Below are 18,445 nucleotides of genomic sequence, written 5' to 3'. Positions count from 1 at the left end.
CCTACCCCGCCTTCCTTCCACTACAGACTGATACACTCTTGAAGTCATTCTGTTTCGCTCCATTCTCTCTACATGTCCGAACCACCTCAACAACCCTTCCTCAGCCCTCTGGACAACAGTTTTGGTAATCCCGCACCTCCTCCTAACTTCCAAACTACGAATTCTCTGCATTATATTCACACCACACATTGCCCTCAGACATGACATCTCCACTGCCTCCAGCCTTCTCCTCGCTGCAACATTCATCACCCACGCTTCACACCCATATAAGAGCGTTGGTAAAACTATACTCTCATACATTCCCCTCTTTGCCTCCAAGGACAAAGTTCTTTGTCTCCACAGACTCCTAAGTGCACCACTCACTCTTTTTCCCTCATCAATTCTATGATTCACCTCATCTTTCATAGACCCATCCGCTGACACGTCCACTCCCAAATATCTGAATACGTTCACCTCCTCCATGGGTTAAGGAATTTTTACAGAATTTTAACCGAATCCTTTAAAGCATATGCAAAGTACTATCTAATCAGGAATTAAAAAATTGGATTGTTTAAACATTTACACTTTCTGAGGGAAATGTGTTCATGTGTAAGTAAGTTTATTCAGGTATACACAAATACAATTAGACATAGATTATCATAAATAGCAGCATATGTGTAGAGAACCTCTGACTTTTTTGAGTTATCCTAAATTCTCTACACATTCTCTGCTGTGTATGATAATCTATGTAACTATTTGTGTATACCTAATTAAACTTGCTTACACATGAAAAGATTTCCCTCGGAAAGTATAATAGCTTAAACAATTCAGTTTTTTAATTCCTGATTGGATAGTATTTTGCATACGCTCCAGAGGATTCAGGTACACAGTGCATGTGTGGACCTGGTTACTAGAACATTGACATTAGTTTATGAACATTCTCCCAACTCCTACTTTAACTATGCAGTCTGGGCTTTCTTCACCTTTCAAGGTGATTGTGGGCAGAGGGAGAGGGGAGTAAGGGAAGAAAACTTTCTGCTATCCTAACCCTGCTGTTACTGTCTGATGTCATCTATGAGGTCTTCTACTACTGTATTTGAATTTTGGCTGGCAGATAAATGGAAAAAATCACATTAGGCTGATGTCTACAAAGGCAATAGGGAGGATCCCCTGAACTACACACTTGTTTTACTGATAAACAATGTTGTGAAATTACTGGAAATAGTCAGTAGAAAAAAGTAGATGCTATTCCTATATTAATTTACCTCCAGCTCCCCAACAATAATTTTGTATATAATTTCTTACTCTTCTGCACTGGCACTATGAACAATGTGTACAGCATGTATAACTTGTGGTTAAAGATAGATCAATAAATAAATATATAAATAAATAATAATACTCTCCATGGGGAAGTAGAACAGAATTCTTCCTCTGTAAGCATTGCGTGTCAAGAGGTGACTAAAATGTCAGGAGCAAGGGGCCAGTAACCCTTTCTCCTGTATATATTACTAAATTTATAAGGAAAAACTTTTGTTTTTCCTTTTGGGCCACCCCACCTCAGTGGGATATGGCTGGTATGTTGAAAAAAAAATAAAGAAGAAACACGCGGGATACCAGGCATATCTTGCTACTTCTACTTATACTTAGGTCACACTACACATGCATGTACATGCATATATATATACATGCCCCTCTGGGTTTTCTTCTGTTTTCTTACTAGTTCTTGTTCTTCCTTATTTCTTCTTATCTCCATGGGAAAGTGGAACAGAATTCTTCCTCCATAAGCCATGTGTGTGTCTTAAGAGGCAACTAAAATGCTAGGAGCAAGGGGCTAGTAACCCTTTCTGTATAAATTACTAAATTTAAAAAGGAAAACTTTCATATTTCTTTTTTAGGTCAGCCTCCCTTGGTGGGATACGGCCAGTTTGTTGGAAAAAAAAACTCTTTGTTTCTTCCTTTTCGGGGCACCCTGCCTTGGTGGGAGATGGCTGTTGTGCCCGGCCTTGGTGGGATAAAGCCGATTTGTTGAAAGATGTTTCTTTCATCATCTTGTACAATCCTTGGTTGTGTCTTGATGGGCTAATGTGACCAGCCACTTATCATTGAACTTAAGATGCAGATTGGTTTGAAGTGTGCATGGTATCTACAGTGAAAGATTTTTCAAAATATTGTAAATTGCAGCAAGGACTGGGTGTGGTGGAGACTCTCTGTGATCCCCGGTATGTTCATCTTGATCAACTGTTGAGCTTGGAGAAACGTCTCTTACAGTCTATTGGAGACCCAGAGGAAACACTTCCATTTACACAGGTAAGCATTGTAATTAATGGTGGCTCATCCATAGGAGCTGCAGAGCTGCACTAACCCCAGATGCTCACTGCCAGACGTATGACTTCATCAACCTTGCACTAAAATAATTTGCAACTGACAAATATATTACAGAAAAAATCTGTTGTATGTTGTTTTCAATGTATTTATAAGCGAATTTTTATTTTTTTTGTTGAAACGAGATAAAAAATTATTAAAAATAGAAGTCACGTAGTCTCCCCTGTTTATTTTTTGATGAGCCACCACTGATTGTAATAGTTTATATCTCCCATAACCAATGATGAGGCTGTTTACCTGGACCTGGAGTTTACCTGGAGAGAGTTCCGGGGGTCAACGCCCCCGCGGCCCGGTCTGTGACCAGGCCTCCTGGTGGATTAGAGCCTGATCAACCAGGCTGTGTCCACATAGTAACCCTTCCACTTATGCTGAATATGGTATAAAATATTGACAAGTTAATCAGTTAGGTCTCTATTTTTGAAATATTTCTCGTACACTTTAGCCACAGATTCTGTATCCACGAGTTCAGTTATACACGGTTTACTGTGGCCCAAAAATAGCTCTTAATTTTGTTTGATAATGGCTCCAAAGCACAACGTAGTGATGGCAGCAGTTGTTCAAAGCCTATGAGAAGCTGTGAAATGCCTCCCATCAGTGAAAAAGTGCCAATTCTAGACTTATTTTGCATAATTTATCAATTAAACTTTATTGTAGGTCTCTATATAAATAAAAAATAACATGTATGGTTGGCTACTGTCCATGGTTTCAGGTATCCATGGTAGGTCTTGGAATGTATCCCCTGTGGACTACTGTATAAGTTGAAGGCTGCACAAGTGATGAGGTAATGCAGAATATAGGCTACCTATATTCCTGGAGCGTGCGTGGGTGCATTAGATAAGAGCGAGTGGAGGCAGATGGTTTTTATGATTTGACATGCTGTTGGAGTGTGAGTAATGTATTATTTATGAAGGGATTCAGGGAAACCAGTTAGCCGGACTTGAGTCCTGGAGGTTGGAAGCACAGTGCCCAAGGAGGGGTAGAGATATGTTACAGCTTTTGAACTGTAATGTAGATGTGCCTCTGGCAAGACAGTGATGGAATGAATGATAATGAAAGTGTTTTTTTTTCTTTTTTGGGTCACCCTGCCTCAGTAAGAAACAGCTGATGTATTGATAAAAATATAAGTAAATTTTTTTTAAGATGTCGGCCGTCTCCCACTGAGGCAGGGTGACCCAAAAAGGAAAGAAACACTTTCACCATCATTCAACACTTTCACCGTCATTTACACATAATCACTGTCTTTGCAGAAGCATTCAGATACAACAGTTTAGATGTCATTCCAAACACCCAATATCCCAACCCTCTCCTTTAAAGTTTAGGCAACCACCCAGGGAGGCACTACTGTCCTGCCAAATGAGTGTAGGACAGAAACCTGTATTTGTTTTACATGATGGTAGGAGTGGTGATGTCTTTTTTCTATCTCATAAACACACAAGATAACAGGTATTTCTTGTTACTTTTACTTACAATTAGATCACACTACACGCAAATGCACACGTTTATGTATACACACTCATCTGAGTTTTCTTTGATTTTTCTTTATATGTAGTTCTTGTTCTTTTTATTTTCCTTTCATATTCATGAGAAAGTGAAATAAGAAGCTTTCCTCCATAAGCCATATATGTTGTAAAAGTCAACTAAAATGTCGGGAGCAATGGGCTAGTCACCCCTTTTCCCATACAGCTTATAAAAAATAAAAATATAAAATAACTGAGAATAAAGACAAATCTGTAAAAGTGCTTATAAAATGCAGAAGGAGAGTGTAGTGGAGTAATACACTACCATCTGCCATCCTGATGAGTGTATAGATGTCAGCGAATACTGTTGTGAATTTCTCCCTCTTATAATATTAGTTACAGTTGTTGATACTAGGGATAAAACACTGTTTCAGAGTCCCTGTCTTTATAAATATTGCTCTAATCCTCTTTATAGAGGGGATAAAATAAAGAGAGATTCAGGTATGTGAAAAGCAGTAATCATATTTTGAACATCACATGGTTGATTTTCAGTACAGTGTGTGAATCATGTGCCAAGCTAAATTAAAATGGGTACTGTAAAAGAAAAATATGAATGTACCACACATGTACTAAAAATTAATGTATTTGAGAAATAAATAACAGAAAAAAAGTCACCCTGTCAACCCATCACATGAGAGAAAAATAGCCAAATAATATTCCTTTACATATGCATTACCTTTTTGCTTCAAGTCTAAGAATTTTTTTTACAAGCTGGCCGTCTCCCACCAAGGCAGGGTGACCCAAAAAGAAATAAAATCCCCAAAAAGAAAATACTTTCATCATCATTCGACACTTTCACCTCCCTCACACATAATCACTGTTTTTGCATATACATATAAAGATACACAGCATATCCCTTCAAACTGCCAATATCCCAAACTCCTCCTTTAAAGTGCAAGCATTGTACTTCCCATTTCCAGGACTCAAGTCCAGCTATATAAAAATAACCGGTTTCCCTGAATTCCTTCACTAAATATTACCCTGCTCACACTTCAAGTCCTTCCCACCAACTCCATTGCCAAACATGTTTCCAACATCTTTGCCAAAACATCATTCCAAGTATCTACCTCCACAACCACGACCATCAAGGACATCACAAGTAGTAGGCAGGACAAGCCTCCATCCTCTGCAGGGGTATACATAATCCCTTGTAATGACTGCAACAAGTTATACGTGGGTGAAACATCAAGGGACCTCCAAACACGTATTTCAGAACACCAATACGCAAGCAGGTCTGACGACACAAGGAATGCCTGCGTACAACACCGTAATTCACACAACCACTTGATAAACTACAGAAACTCAAGACTTATCGCCACAGAAGACAACACTCAATACCGAAGAATCCTGGAATCATCACTTATTTCTATATCCGACAACTTCAACCAGAATAGTGGCTTCTATAACATAGCTGAACCACTTGCCAAGAAACTTCTTCATCGCTATCCCACATAAGAACACTGTAGAAGGTCTGCTCACAAACTTATCCAATCTCCTTTCTAAGCTACCCAAGTTTTTAGACTCTATAACCCCACTCGGTACATCATCAGATGCAGCATTCTTCACCTGACCTCAGCCGGACTATAAATACTCGCGTTCCTTCCACCCCAGGTAGTTCTGTTTGTGACTTGAAAAAGCCCACTGTGTGGGCGAAACGTAGTCAATAAAGGATCACATTATACTGCATTTGTGTTTATATTGCCAGCTCGTCAGGTGCCAAATACCATTCGTCTCCATTCACTCCTATCTAACACGCTCATCCACGCTTGCTGGAAGTCCAAGCCCCTTGCCCACAAAACTTTTACCCCCTCCCTAACGTTTTCGAGGACGACCCCTGCCCCGCCTTTCTTCCCCTACAGATTTATACGCTCTCCATGTCATTCTACTTTGATCCATTCTCTCTAAATGACCAAACCACCTCAACAACCCCTCTTCAGCCCTCTGACTAATACTTTTATTAACTCCACACCATCTCCTAATTTTCACACCCCGAATTTTCTGCATAATATTTACACCACACATTGCCCTTAGACAGGACATCTCCACTGCCTCCAACCGTTTCCTTGCTGCAGCATTTACAACCCAAGCTTCACACCCATATAAAAGTGTTGGTACCACTTTACGTTCATACATTCCCTTCTTTGCCTCCATAGATAACGTTTTTTGTCTTCACATACACCTCAATGCACCACTCACCTTTTCTCCTTCATCAATTCTATGATTAACCTCATCCTTCATAAATCCATCCTCTCCAATTTGATATCCAATTTTTCTTTATTTAAATCATTTGATAACCTTATCACTTTACTCTTTTCTATGTTCACTTTCAACTTTCAACCTTTACACACACTCCCAAACTCATCCACAATCACTCCTCTTTCTTCCTGCACCCACCCTCCTATAACCACAAACTTCTGCCCCACATTATAATACTGCATTTTTAAAACTATGTATTCCAACCCTCTTCAACCCCCTCACTACTCATACTTGCACTAACCCACCTTTCTGCCAATAGTTGCTTATATCTCACCTGAACTTCCTCCTCCCTTAGCTTATAAACTTTCACCTCTCTCTTACTTCTTGTTGCCATTTTCCTCTTGTCCCATCTACCTCTTACTCTAACTGTAGTTACAACTAAATAATGATCTGACATATCAGTTGCTCCTCTATAAACACATACATCCTGGAGCCTACCCATCAACCTTTTATCCACCAATACATAATCTAACAAACTACTTTCATTATATGCTGTATCATACCTTGTATATTTATTTATCCTCTTTTTCTTAAAATATGTAATACTTATTACCAAACCTCTTTCTACACATAGCTTAATTAAAGGCTCCCCATTTTCATTTACCTCTGGCACCCCAGATTTACCTACTACTCCCTCCACAACATTTTTACCTACTTTAGCATTGTAATCCCCAACCACAAGTACTCTCACACTTGGTTCAAAACTCTCCACGCATTCACTCAACATTTCCCAAAATATCTCTCTCTCTCCTCTACACTTCTTTTTTCTCCAGGTGCATATACATTTACTATAACCCACTTTTCACATCCATCCTTTATTTTACTCCACATAATCCTTGTTATGGGGCTATAGGACCCAACATGTATTTATAAGTAACAGTTACTCTGGAATACCTAATTGTATTGAATTGATGGGGACTTAGCTCTAAATGTCATAAGGGAAATAAGCCACTCTGTCTGACTTTTTTGGGTTATCCTAGGTTCTCTACACATATGCTGCTATGTATGATAATTCTATGTAACTGTATTTGTGTATACCTGAATAAACTTACTTACTTACTCTTATGACTGAGAGGCAGCTGGGTCAAGCCTATTTTTCTCAATATAATAGGTTATATTATAGACACACAAACACACAATTTAAATAAGTAGTTTATAAAGTTGTAATTCTTTTTGTAAAAGTAAAAATAAAGTATAGTAGAATTGTGGTAACAAGAGAATTGTGCTTGGCAACAGTCATTTGTTTTGGTGGGAGGAGTTTAGCTAGGCTCCTCCCTCTCCCTCTCTCTCTGTTGACTTGAAGGTGACAGGTCCTCTGGGTCCTTATTTCTATCTTTTTGGGGCATTATTTGTGCTCTAGGGGTGAGTTTTTATAACTTAAGTTGTGGCCACCATACTCAGGGTGACTAAAGTGTGTCAAAACACTGGTTAGCCCAAAGATTAGTCATAAAGAGAGAAGGGCAAAATTGCTGAGATGCACCATGTGGGAGAACAGCTAAGGAGTGTGTAGACTTATGTTTTGAATATGTGAATGCTGTATTATATATTCTGTATATATCTATTTAAAATACAGTTATATTTTTATAGTAGTTTACATAACCTGTGAAGAGGGCTGGTGAAAGGATATCAGAGACACTGAGGATGATCAGCTATGATATAAGTATTACCTCTAGACATAAGGACATTAAGTAAAAAGCTACCCCACACTAGAACATGTAGTGAGAACCTTACTATCAAAGTAATAAGGGACATATCAATGTAACATGGGAGCTTGACTGGGAGAGTTATTTGACTGCTAAAATAACTCAAAACATTCTTTGAACTATATGTGCTGGTATGGGGTAATAACAGTTGCATGTTTCTGGTAGATGATTTACCAAAGTGGTGTCAGTGGAAGTGTTGTTTTCATATATTAGTTTACAGGTTGTTTTTCTCCTAAGGTGGGAGAAAGGTTGAGTAACATATTTGTTGTGGTTATGGTAAGTGTTATGTGCATAGTTTACATTCAATTTGTGTTATTTTATGTGCCTGTGGGAAAACTTTGTCCACTGATACTGTAAGAGGGAAGCAAGCGTTTCAAGATAAAAACTATGTCAGAACATGAGTCTTTAAACGTTTTAGGCTTCAGGGAGGAAGTTAATAATAAATCAGTAAACATGCCTGTTAACAGTGAACATGAGGGATCACCTACTCCAGGTGATACGGAAATGGAGAGAATGAGACTTAAATTAGCAGTACTAGAGGCTCAGATGAAATTAATGAAAGCTAAGGAGGAAGAACGTCAAAGGTTAGGAGGTTCAGAACAAGAGCCTGAGCAGTACTTTAACATAACTAAAGCTGCAAATTTTGTCCCTAAGTTTACAGAGATTGACCCAGATAGATATTTTTCTTTTTTTGAGAAGACTGCTTTGGAGCAAGGATGGCCCAAACAGAAGTGGGCTACCCTAGTTCGCACACAACTCGTAGGTAAAGGACTCCAGAGAGTAGAGACTCTGGAGGGGCAAGATTTTTCTGATTATGATAAAATTAAAGAGGAAGTATTGCTTGCCTACCAAATGATACCTGAGAAATATAGACAAAAGTTCAGAAATCAAAAATTTCAGGATGGGCAGACCTTAACCGAGTTTGGGAATGAGAAACTGTTCCTGTTTAAGAAATGGATTTGTTCTAAAGGAGTTAATAAAGACTATAACAAATTAGTAGATCTGATGGTTCATGAGGAATTGTACAATACAATCCCTGTTGACCTCAGAGAATATTTGGAGGACAAAAACCCAGATAATCTTTCAGAAGCACTGGATCTAGGTGACCGATTCTTGGCTCACAGGGAATTGGTAAGTAAAAATAGTCATGCTCCTTCTGAAAATTTCCCCACTCGTTCTAAACCTTATTCCAAGTCCTATGGTCATAAAGGTAAGTGGGACAAGAATTTTCAGGGACAAATGAAGGCTAAGGCACCCTCTAAAATAGAAGGAAAAGGTAAGTCAGCTGGAGCTCAAAGTTTACCTAGACAATCAGATAATGTTTCAGGTCCTCAAGTAAACAGTACCAGTCCTACACCAAATGGTAAAAATACCTTTAAGAGTTATGCCTGTTACTACTGTAACAAAACTGGACACACACAAAAGTTTTGCTGGTCAAGGCGGCGAGATCAGGAAAGGGAGGAACCACCCCAGAGGACCCTAACTGCAGACACACATCCAGGTGCCTGTATTTGGTCTTCAAAGCAAGGTGAGGAGGTACCTTTGGGTCTAGACCCCAGGATGCAGGTATATTCTAGTAAGTCCACAGTTGCTTTGCATAAGGATGTGGGTAGGGTTGAGAACATACTGTCCTTGAGAGATGGATGTAGCACCTACTCCTTGCTACGTGCTGGAGTGCTGCCAGTGTCTAAGGATACCTATACTGGAGTAGATATATTATTGAAGGGTATTACAGGTTCACCCATAAGAACACCTGTACACAAATTATGGGTAGAATCTGCATACCAAGTTGGCTATCTCCCTGTAGGTATTTCAGATGAAATTCCCTTCGAAGGGGTTAACCTCTTATTGGGAAACAACGTTATGGGTCTGTTAGACAGTGAAGAACCACTAGTATGGGGGGAACCAGACCCCAAAGTTTGGGAGAAGAAGGCTAGGGAGACCCTGCCAGACCTTTTCCCTGTTGGTGCCATGACAAGAAGTATGTCTTGTGACCAGGATACCAAGGGTAATCCTTATATTTCTCATGAGGATGGTGAGGACTTAGGTTTGGAAACTCTATTTCTGATGTTGAACTGCAGTCAACTAAAGAAAAGGATACCACAACCCGAGTCGAGCCTAATCAGTGCAGAGATCAGGGAAGTAGTTTGAGGGAGATTGGGCCTACTATGATGCAGTTAATTGCTGCACAGGGGTGTGATGACACACCCAGCTGTGACTGAGGAGGAATCTTTACGTTTAAGTAAATGCTTCTATTTCAGGAAAGGTATACTAATGAAGAAGGCACCTTCGGTTGCAGTACCAGTAGGAGAGCCAAGTTTTTGTCACCAGGTCGTGGTGCCTGAGCCTTATAGAAACCATGTTCTTAGCTTAGTGCATGACACACCTCTAGGTGGACACCTAGGTATTGCTAAAACAGTATCCAGGGTTTCCAGGCACTTCTTCTGGCCTCAGCTGTGGGAGACGGTGGGAGATTATATAAAGACCTGTCATGTCTGCCAAATTATAGGGGAACCAAATCAAAGCATTAAACCTGTTCCCCTTCAGCCTATTTCAGCACCAGGTGAACCCTTCAGCAAGCTGTTAGTAGATGTCGTTGGCCCACTCCCAAGGACCAGAATGGGAAAAATTATTTACTAACAATAATTTGCTCCACTACCAGGTATCCAGAAGCAATCCCTCTATGCAGGATAACAGCTCGAGTGTTCTTAAGGGCTTTGATGAAGTTCTTTTCCCATGTTGGCTTTCCTCGGGAGGTACAAACAGATCAAGGGTCTAACTTTACCTCAAAATTATTTAGGAATGTGTTAAAGGGGTTAGAGGTAGAGCCTCAGTTTTCAACTGCCTATCACCCTCCATCTCAAGGGGAAATAGAGAAATTATATCAAACCCTCAAGACAATAATGCAAGCCTATGGTATAAACAATACTAACAACTGGGATGAGAGGATCCCTTCCTTTGTATTTGCTGAGTGGGGAAGCACTCTGGAATCTCTGAGCTATTGGCTTGGGGAGGATGGTGTTGCTTTCCCCTCGGAGCTTTTTCTCGGTTTCAGATGCTGTTTGGCTCGTATGAGGTGGATGGTACCAGTGAACGTGCCCATCAACCAGACCAGGATGATGATGTGGGACCATAATGCTCTGGAGGCTGTAGAGGAAGTGCTGATACTGGAGCCAATTCATGTGAAAATCTGTATGGCAAGTTGCTCTGAGCTAAACATGTTGTGGGGGAAGTTCCCAGGGGTTAGATATAAAACCCACACACCTGAGCAGGAAGAAAATGAGTATAGTGTACACAGTAACCGGTTAAAGGGTTTGAAGTTATGTCAAAAATTCAGAGAGACCAGTGTTTTAATCATTAAAGCACTGGTCTCTCTGAAAATTTAATGGAATGTAAAGGGCTGCAAAACAATAATCTGTATGAAATATCAAAAGTGTATTTAAGAAATAACATGTGTGTAAAAGATTTTGGGAAATGCATGCTTGGGTTTAATGAGAAAAATGTTGGAGAGTTGGCTCAGCCACCTTGGAACTTTATAAAAGCTTGGGATGTCAGTAATGGGGAAAAGTTGAAACTCTATGAAGAAATTGTTAAGGAAGTTGAGCCAATTCAACAATTTTGTGTGGGAAAAATCTGTATGAAAAATTGGATATGGAGGAAGAAGTGAAATTCTTCCAACACCAGTTTGTAGTGCTTAGTGAGTCAGTGGGCATTCCCATGCTTCATGGTTCTCAAATTAGATGGCACCCTGGGCATAAACACTGACTACCGCAAAGTACATTTAACAACTAAGGTTTACAGGATTAGAAAGATTGATACTTATGCACTAAAAGATGCAAACATTTTAAATAAACTAAAACATGGGGCAGGAAGATGTGAATTCCATGGCCTGTGTTCCAGTACCATTTTCATGTGTGTAATGCAAATTGTGTTCATTGTGTGCTTAAAATTCATGTGTGAGATGGAACGTGATGGTATTTGTGTAAACTTGATGTATCCAACCTGGGTGCAAAGAGATGTCTTTGGTGTTTGTTGTTGTACTGCGAGAGGTTGTAGAACTGTTATTATCTATGAACAACCTTCTAAGTTTAAATGTCAACATTTTACCACAGGAAAGAAAATTTTCATTTTGGGGCTAGCTATTCAGCATTTGTATATGTCTCAGGATATCTTCATCCTATTCCTGTGTATGGTGACTAAAATCAGACTCTTAAAATGGGCTTTGTTCCTACAGCCTTTTAATTTGGAAGTTAAATATATAAAAGGCTCAGAGAATGTGGTTGCTAATGCTCACTCTAGATGTTTCATGTAGATGCATGGTGCATACTTTGTACATAGTGTTTGTCATGTGCTGACTTTGTTGTTTTTGCAGTGGTGAACTCTCGGCGAGCCTGAGTACTCTCTACCAGCCATCTGACTGTGAAGGAGTCGAGTCAGAGCCAAAAGTGTGACGAGGGTCAGTGTATATGTAAATGTGAGTTGAGGCAGTGGTTGATAACCTTCGATAACATGAGACGTTCAGGAAGGTATGTGATATGTTGTCTTGGTGTGCTCTGTATACAAAATGGCCCGACGATTTACCTTTGTGGTCCCTTGGACCCCTCCATGTTCTGTGTCAGCCTCCTCTTCATAAGTTTGGAGGATCTGTGTGGAGTAGGACCTCGGAAGATAGGCTTGAGTGCCTGACCATGTTAAGGATCGTGAGTGTTGACTGGAAGTCTCACTGTTTGGTTCGGCCACCAAGTGAGAGACACCTTGACATGTTTTGTGAAGTTTCCTGCCTGGTGTACACCTGACTGCTCTGGGTTTGGCTCTACTCTCGTCTCCTGATCAGGAAGATGCCACCCTGGAGTACCAGTTGCTTGCTGGATTACCGCAGCAGAGGCACAGGCCTGTTGGTGCAGGCTTTCACAGTGGACATTGTGTGCAATTCTTGCATTGTAATGTGTATTTTTTTAAAAGCCACTAAAATTGTAAATAGTTACACCCTTGAGTATATGGGTATGGTTAAAATGCTTTTCTAAAAAATTCTGCAATCTGTTGTAAATAACAGTAAAGTGAAGAGTAGTTATGGTGCTGGGAAATATGTAGCATTTCTAGTAGTCTTGCTTACCGCCTTCAGACTTAAGCAATATGCTTTTTAATAGCCGCATCCTGAGGGACATGGCTAGCTTTTGTGAGACTTCGTCTGGAGGTGGGGGTGTTATGGCTATAGGACCCAACATGTATTTATAAGTAACAGTTACTCTGGAATACCTAATTGTATTGAATTGATGGGGACTTAGCTCTAAATGTCATAAGGGCAGATCAATCTTATGACTGAGAGGCAGCTGGGTCAAGCCTATTTTTCTCAATATAATAGGTTATACTATAGACACACAAACACACAATTTAAATAAGTAGTTTATAAAGTTGTAATTCTTTTTGTAAAAGTAAAAATAAGGTATAGTAGAATTGTGGTAACAAGAGAATTGTGCTTGGCAACAGTCATTTGTTTTGGTGGGAGGAGTTTAGCTAGGCTCCTCCCTCTCCCTCTCTGTTGACTTGAAGGTGACAGGTCCTCTGGGTCCTTCTTTCTATCTTTTTGGGGGCATTATTTGTGCTCCAGGGGTGAGTTTTTATAACTTAAGTTGTGGCCACCATACTCAGGGTGACTAAAGTGTGTCAAAACACTGGTTAGCCCAAAGATTAGTCATAAAGAGAGAAGGGCAAAATTGCTGAGATGCACCATGTGGGAGAACAGCTAAGGAGTGTGTAGACTTATGTTTTGAATATGTGAATGCTGTATTATATATTCTGTATATATCTATTTAAAATACAGTTATATTTTTATAGTAGTAGTTTACATAACCTGTGAAGAGGGCTGGTGAAAGGATATCAGAGACACTGAGGATGATCAGCCATGATGTAAGTATTACCCCTAGACAGATAAGGCCATTAACCCTTAAATGGTCCAAACGTATATATACATTTTTTCAACATCTGAAAGTATGTAAAAAAATGTAGATCTTCTTATTTGTTTTACCTTTGAAAACGTGTAAAAAAAAAACTTTTATCTACATTTTTTTGTTACATTTGAAAATGTTAAAAAAAGTAGATCTACTTTTGTAGCACTATGAATTTGAACGTCGATTTGTTTGGACCGTTTAAGGGTTAAGTAAAAAGCTACCCCACACTAGAACATGTAGTGAGAACATGACTCAAGAAATCGTAATGACACGATTGCAAACAAACCATACCCCCGGCCGGGATTGAACCCGCGGTCATAGTCTCAAAACTCCAGCCCGTCGCGTTAGCCACTAGTGGCTAACGGTATGTAGTGAGAACCTTACTATCAAAGTAATAAGGGACATATCAACATAACAATCCTTGAATTAATACATTTTACTCTCTTTTCCTGCCATAGCTTATCCTTCAACATTATTGCTACTCCTTTAGCTCTAACTCTATTTGAAACCCCTGACCTAATCGCATTTATTTCTCTCCACTGAAACTCTCCCACACCCTTCAGCTTTGTTTCACTTAAAGCCAGGACATCCAGCTTCTTCTCATTCATAACATCCACAATCATCTCTTTCTTATCATTCGCACAACATCCATGCACATTCAGACATCCCACTTTGACAATTTTCTTCTTATTTTTTTTAGTAATCATTACAGGAAAACGGGTTACTAGCCCATTGTTCCCGGCATTTTAGTTGACTTTTACAACACGCATGGCTTACGGAGGAAAGATTCTTATTCCACTTCCCCATGGATATAAAAGAAAAAGTAATAAGAACAAGAACTACAGTGGAACCTCAAAAATCGAACTGCTCCCAACACAACCAATTATGTAGGTGTATTTTTGTAAGTGCTTTTATAAGTGTATTTTTGAGGGTCTGAAATGGTCTAACCTAATTTACATTATTCCTCATGGGAATAAATTCATTCGGTAAAGGCACTCGAACAGCCTTCTGGACCAAATAAAGATCGATATTTGAGGTTCCACTGTATTAAGATAAAATCAAAGAAAACTCAGATGAGTGTGTATAAGTAAACGTGTACATGTATGTGTAGTGTGAACTAAGTGTAAGTAGCAAGACGTACCTGTAATCTTGCATATTTATGAGACAGACAAAAGACACCAGCAATTCTACCATTCGTTTTACACTCACTTGGCAGGATGGTAGTACAGTGGACCCACTCTTTACGATATTATTTCATTCCAGAAGTATGTTCAGGTGCCATTACTGAACGAATTTGTTCCCATAAGGAATATTGTGAATTAGATTAGTCCATTTTAGACCCCAAACATACACGTACAAACGGACTTTCATAAATACACTTACATAATTGGTCGCATTGGGAGTCGATCGTAAAGCGGGGGTCCACTGTACTTTCCTGAGTGGTTGCTGTCTACCAACCTACTATCATAAAAGAATTTTATTAAGACTATTTAAACCCTAGCCCTTTCAGGGTTTCCTACGTACTAGTGCAGCTCACGCGCCAAGGTTATTGACATACTAGTACGCATAAATTCTAGTGCCTTCAAATGAAGCGGGAAACAGCTGGTAGGCCTAGATGTGAGAGAATGGGTCTGCGTGGTGAGTGTGCGTGGTATAAAAAAATTCTGGGACCCAGTGGCGCATTGTGGGAATGCCATTTTAGTACACCTTGCTCACCATGCCTTGCGGTAAGAAACTCCTCACTCCTTGGCAAATTGGGACACTTGTTTCCCAGTGACAGTTCTAATACAGATGGAAGTGCCAGTGAAGATGAGTTTCAAGGTTTTGATGAGGTTGTAATCGAAACTAATGACCATAATACCGGTATTAGTGAGGAAAACCCAGACGACCCTCAGCCTTCCACCTCTGATGGTGGGCTGTCTTGTTCACGTTCATTTGTACCAGAACGAAAGAGGAAACTCCTGTTTTCCTATATCCCGGACTCCGATGTCAGCATTGGTGATGATAGTGATAGAGAATATGAACTACAAGCTCTTGAAAACAGTTCCAGTAGCGATAGTGAAGTGGAATATTCTCCAGTGAAGCGTCAGTATATACCACGGTATATGCGCTCTGGTAGTGTGCCATATGCTGTTCCAAGGGGAAAGAGTACATCTCCGAGTACATCCCGTGGCTGTACAACAGGAACAGATAGTGAAAATGAAGATGATAGTGTTGCAGTTAGGATGGAAAATATGCATGGTGGTGGTAGTGGTGGTGCCAGCTGTGAGGCACCAGCAGTGGGCCATTCTGCCACCCACGCTGCCACCCATGCTGCTGCCTCAGCTGATCTACAACAAAGGCCACCATCCCCCACCCACCTACGACACCAGCCTCCACAACCACAAACTCCACAGCCACAACCACCTGTCAATATCCAGTACCCACCAGCAGACTGCACCTGGGATTGGCAGGAAGCTGCCAATTTTCTTCCAAATCCCCATCAGTTTGATGAAAGGCAAAGTGGAATACGGCCATCTTGTACACTTGGGAACAATGCTAATGAACTGGAATGTTTCGAGTTATTCTTTGACGAATCCCTGATGGAAATTACTGTCAGAGAAAGCAACAGATACTTTGATTACACCATTGCAAACACAATACTTTCACCAAAATCACGTCTACACAAGTGGAAGGAGACATCTGTGGCTGAGATGTATCTTTTCTTTGACACAATAATGCTTATGCCACATGTGTATAAGCACACTGTGAAATCATACTGGTCAACAGACCGCCTGATTGCAACCCCAGGTTTCAGTGATATAATGTGAGTGATATAATGCTTCACTTCTCAGACAAAACCAGGCCTGACAGAAGCAACAGGTTTTATGAGATTAGGAATGTGTTTGAGCATCTGAAAGAGAAATTCGATAATTATTTTTAACCCTTCAGGAAGCTTGTTATTGATGAGTCTGATTCTGTTCAAAGGAAGACTCTCATTCAAGCAGTATATACCAAGCAAAAGGAAACGCTGTGGTATAAAGTTATTTGTGCTTTGTGACTGCTACAGTGGTCTTGTATTAGATATTATTGTGTACACTGGAAGTTATACATTGCAAAATATGTACAGTCCTCCCTCACAAATCCGGCAATCAGTTATTCGGTTCCTTCAGTTATTCGGCACTAATTTTGGCTAGCATAATTTCAAATTTCCAGGGTCGCCACACCAACCTGCTGGTACTGTTTGGTGGCGCTACTTGCTGCATAAGTCATTCCAATTTCTTTTTCTCCATTTATTGTTTTAACCTGCTTAATTTTAGCCCTAGCCATGGTTCCAGTGAATAAAAGAAATGCTTCTCATTATGTAAAGCACCTACACAGTACATTATCCATTAAAGATAAGGTGGCTTTGAAGCCACTGTCGGTTGTCATGAACTCAGTCTCATGAAGCAGGAGAATATGCTTTATTATTACGCTAATATCAACACTATAGCTTATTTGCCTATCACAATTGATCTAATATGACGTAAGAAACAATATAAATAACATAAAACATGTTAAATACTCCAGAATAAATAATATTTGGCATAATACCGAGCAGTTCGACGGAGGTATGAAGAGGATATGGTAAACTAATACCATTCTCCTATCCCTGTCTTGGTGGCTTATATTAGAGAAAATGGAGTGCAGCACAGGGCTAACTGTGATATACACTCATACTGCACCATAAACCTGAAACAAAAAAGTTATTTTCTCTCTATAGATTGTCACACACAGCAGCATATGTGTAGAGAACCTAGGATAACCCAAAAAAAGTCAATGTGGCTTATTTCTAGTACCTGGCTTGGGTTAGCCATATATGATTTTTGGTAAATATTCGATTCCCAGCCAGGGTAGAAACATTAGGCATGTTTCTTACACCTGTTGTCTATGTTTACCCATCAGTAAATGGGTACCTGGGTGTTAGTCGACTAGTGTGGGTGTTATCCTGGGACACTGACCTAATTTTCTTGAAATACTCAGCATAACAAGTGCCTTTCTGTACAGTAGTATGTCTGATGTCAGCTAGGCCTGTATACCTTGTACATGTACGTGTAGTAAATAAAGATATTATTATTATTATTATTATTATTATTATTATTATTATTATTTTCTCAGTTGTTTGCTGGGTTATCTTATTCAAACTTGGGCAATGTATGATGGAAAGATACTTCTTCACGTACACCAAAAATGAAAGAGATCAGACCATAAATAGCGGAGTTCACTTCTCAGCCATTAGCGGCCACTAAGCGGTGTATTTTTGTATGGTTGTTATGGTTATATTCTCATTTTTTCGGTCTCATTTGATAGAATGAAAGATATATTACAGAAATAGATGTGATTTTGATTGCTTTCATGATGAACAGTACCTTGAAATTGCACTCACAGTAGCGAAAATGTTCTATTCTTTAGAGAAGCTCTAAGAGTAAACAAATGACGTCACCGTCCAATACCTGTCCGCCTGCCAGTCTAAATTCCAGTACGGAGTCAATAATGGCTTGACATTATTTATACAATTATTACAATAATGCAGCAGTCTGCATAACACTAAATCTTCTATTTTTTTGCGAATAAAAATTCCAAATGGTAAGCAAGAGTAATATAAGAGGAGCCTGTAGCCGTGAGTAATGAACAGAGAAAA

At 39.7% G+C, this 18,445-nt stretch overlaps 2 protein-coding genes across 15 annotated transcripts in view; one reads left to right on the top strand and one right to left on the bottom strand.

The window, feature by feature from the left end:
• LOC128691749 (sec1 family domain-containing protein 2) overlaps positions 1 to 18,445 on the top strand; it is a 50,117-nt gene that overhangs the window by 6,346 nt on the left and 25,326 nt on the right. For 2 of the 8 annotated variants that reach the window (XR_011394448.1, XR_011394447.1), the window contains exons 1-2: positions 7,201 to 11,034; positions 12,210 to 12,311. Coding sequence is in view for 2 of the 8 variants with exons in the window: in XM_070103687.1 (XP_069959788.1) it covers positions 10,558 to 11,034 (477 nt within the window). In the remaining 6 variants the exon portion in view is untranslated. Of the gene's footprint in view, positions 1 to 2,160; positions 2,287 to 7,198; positions 12,312 to 18,445 lie in introns of those variants that run through there. The other 6 variants (XR_011394449.1, XR_011394446.1, XR_011394445.1 and 3 more) reach the window with 4 other exon arrangements.
• Positions 1 to 18,445, bottom strand: part of LOC128691750 (phosphoribosylamine--glycine ligase-like) — a 53,580-nt gene that overhangs the window by 31,703 nt on the left and 3,432 nt on the right. The window contains exon 1 of one of the 7 annotated variants that reach the window (XR_011394450.1): positions 2,599 to 3,169. The exons of 3 other annotated variants lie outside the window; for them this stretch is intronic. The gene's annotated coding sequence lies outside the window, so the exon portion shown is untranslated. Of the gene's footprint in view, positions 1 to 1,027; positions 1,043 to 2,598; positions 3,170 to 18,445 lie in introns of those variants that run through there. 3 more of the 7 variants (XR_008407479.2, XR_008407482.2, XR_011394451.1) reach the window with 3 other exon arrangements.

This window comes from Cherax quadricarinatus, chromosome 86, assembly GCF_038502225.1.
Source record: "Cherax quadricarinatus isolate ZL_2023a chromosome 86, ASM3850222v1, whole genome shotgun sequence".
In the NCBI taxonomy this organism is placed as follows: domain Eukaryota; kingdom Metazoa; phylum Arthropoda; class Malacostraca; order Decapoda; family Parastacidae; genus Cherax; species Cherax quadricarinatus.
The sequence above is the reverse complement of the archived record's forward strand: the minus strand, read 5'-3'. Positions and strand labels throughout refer to the sequence as shown.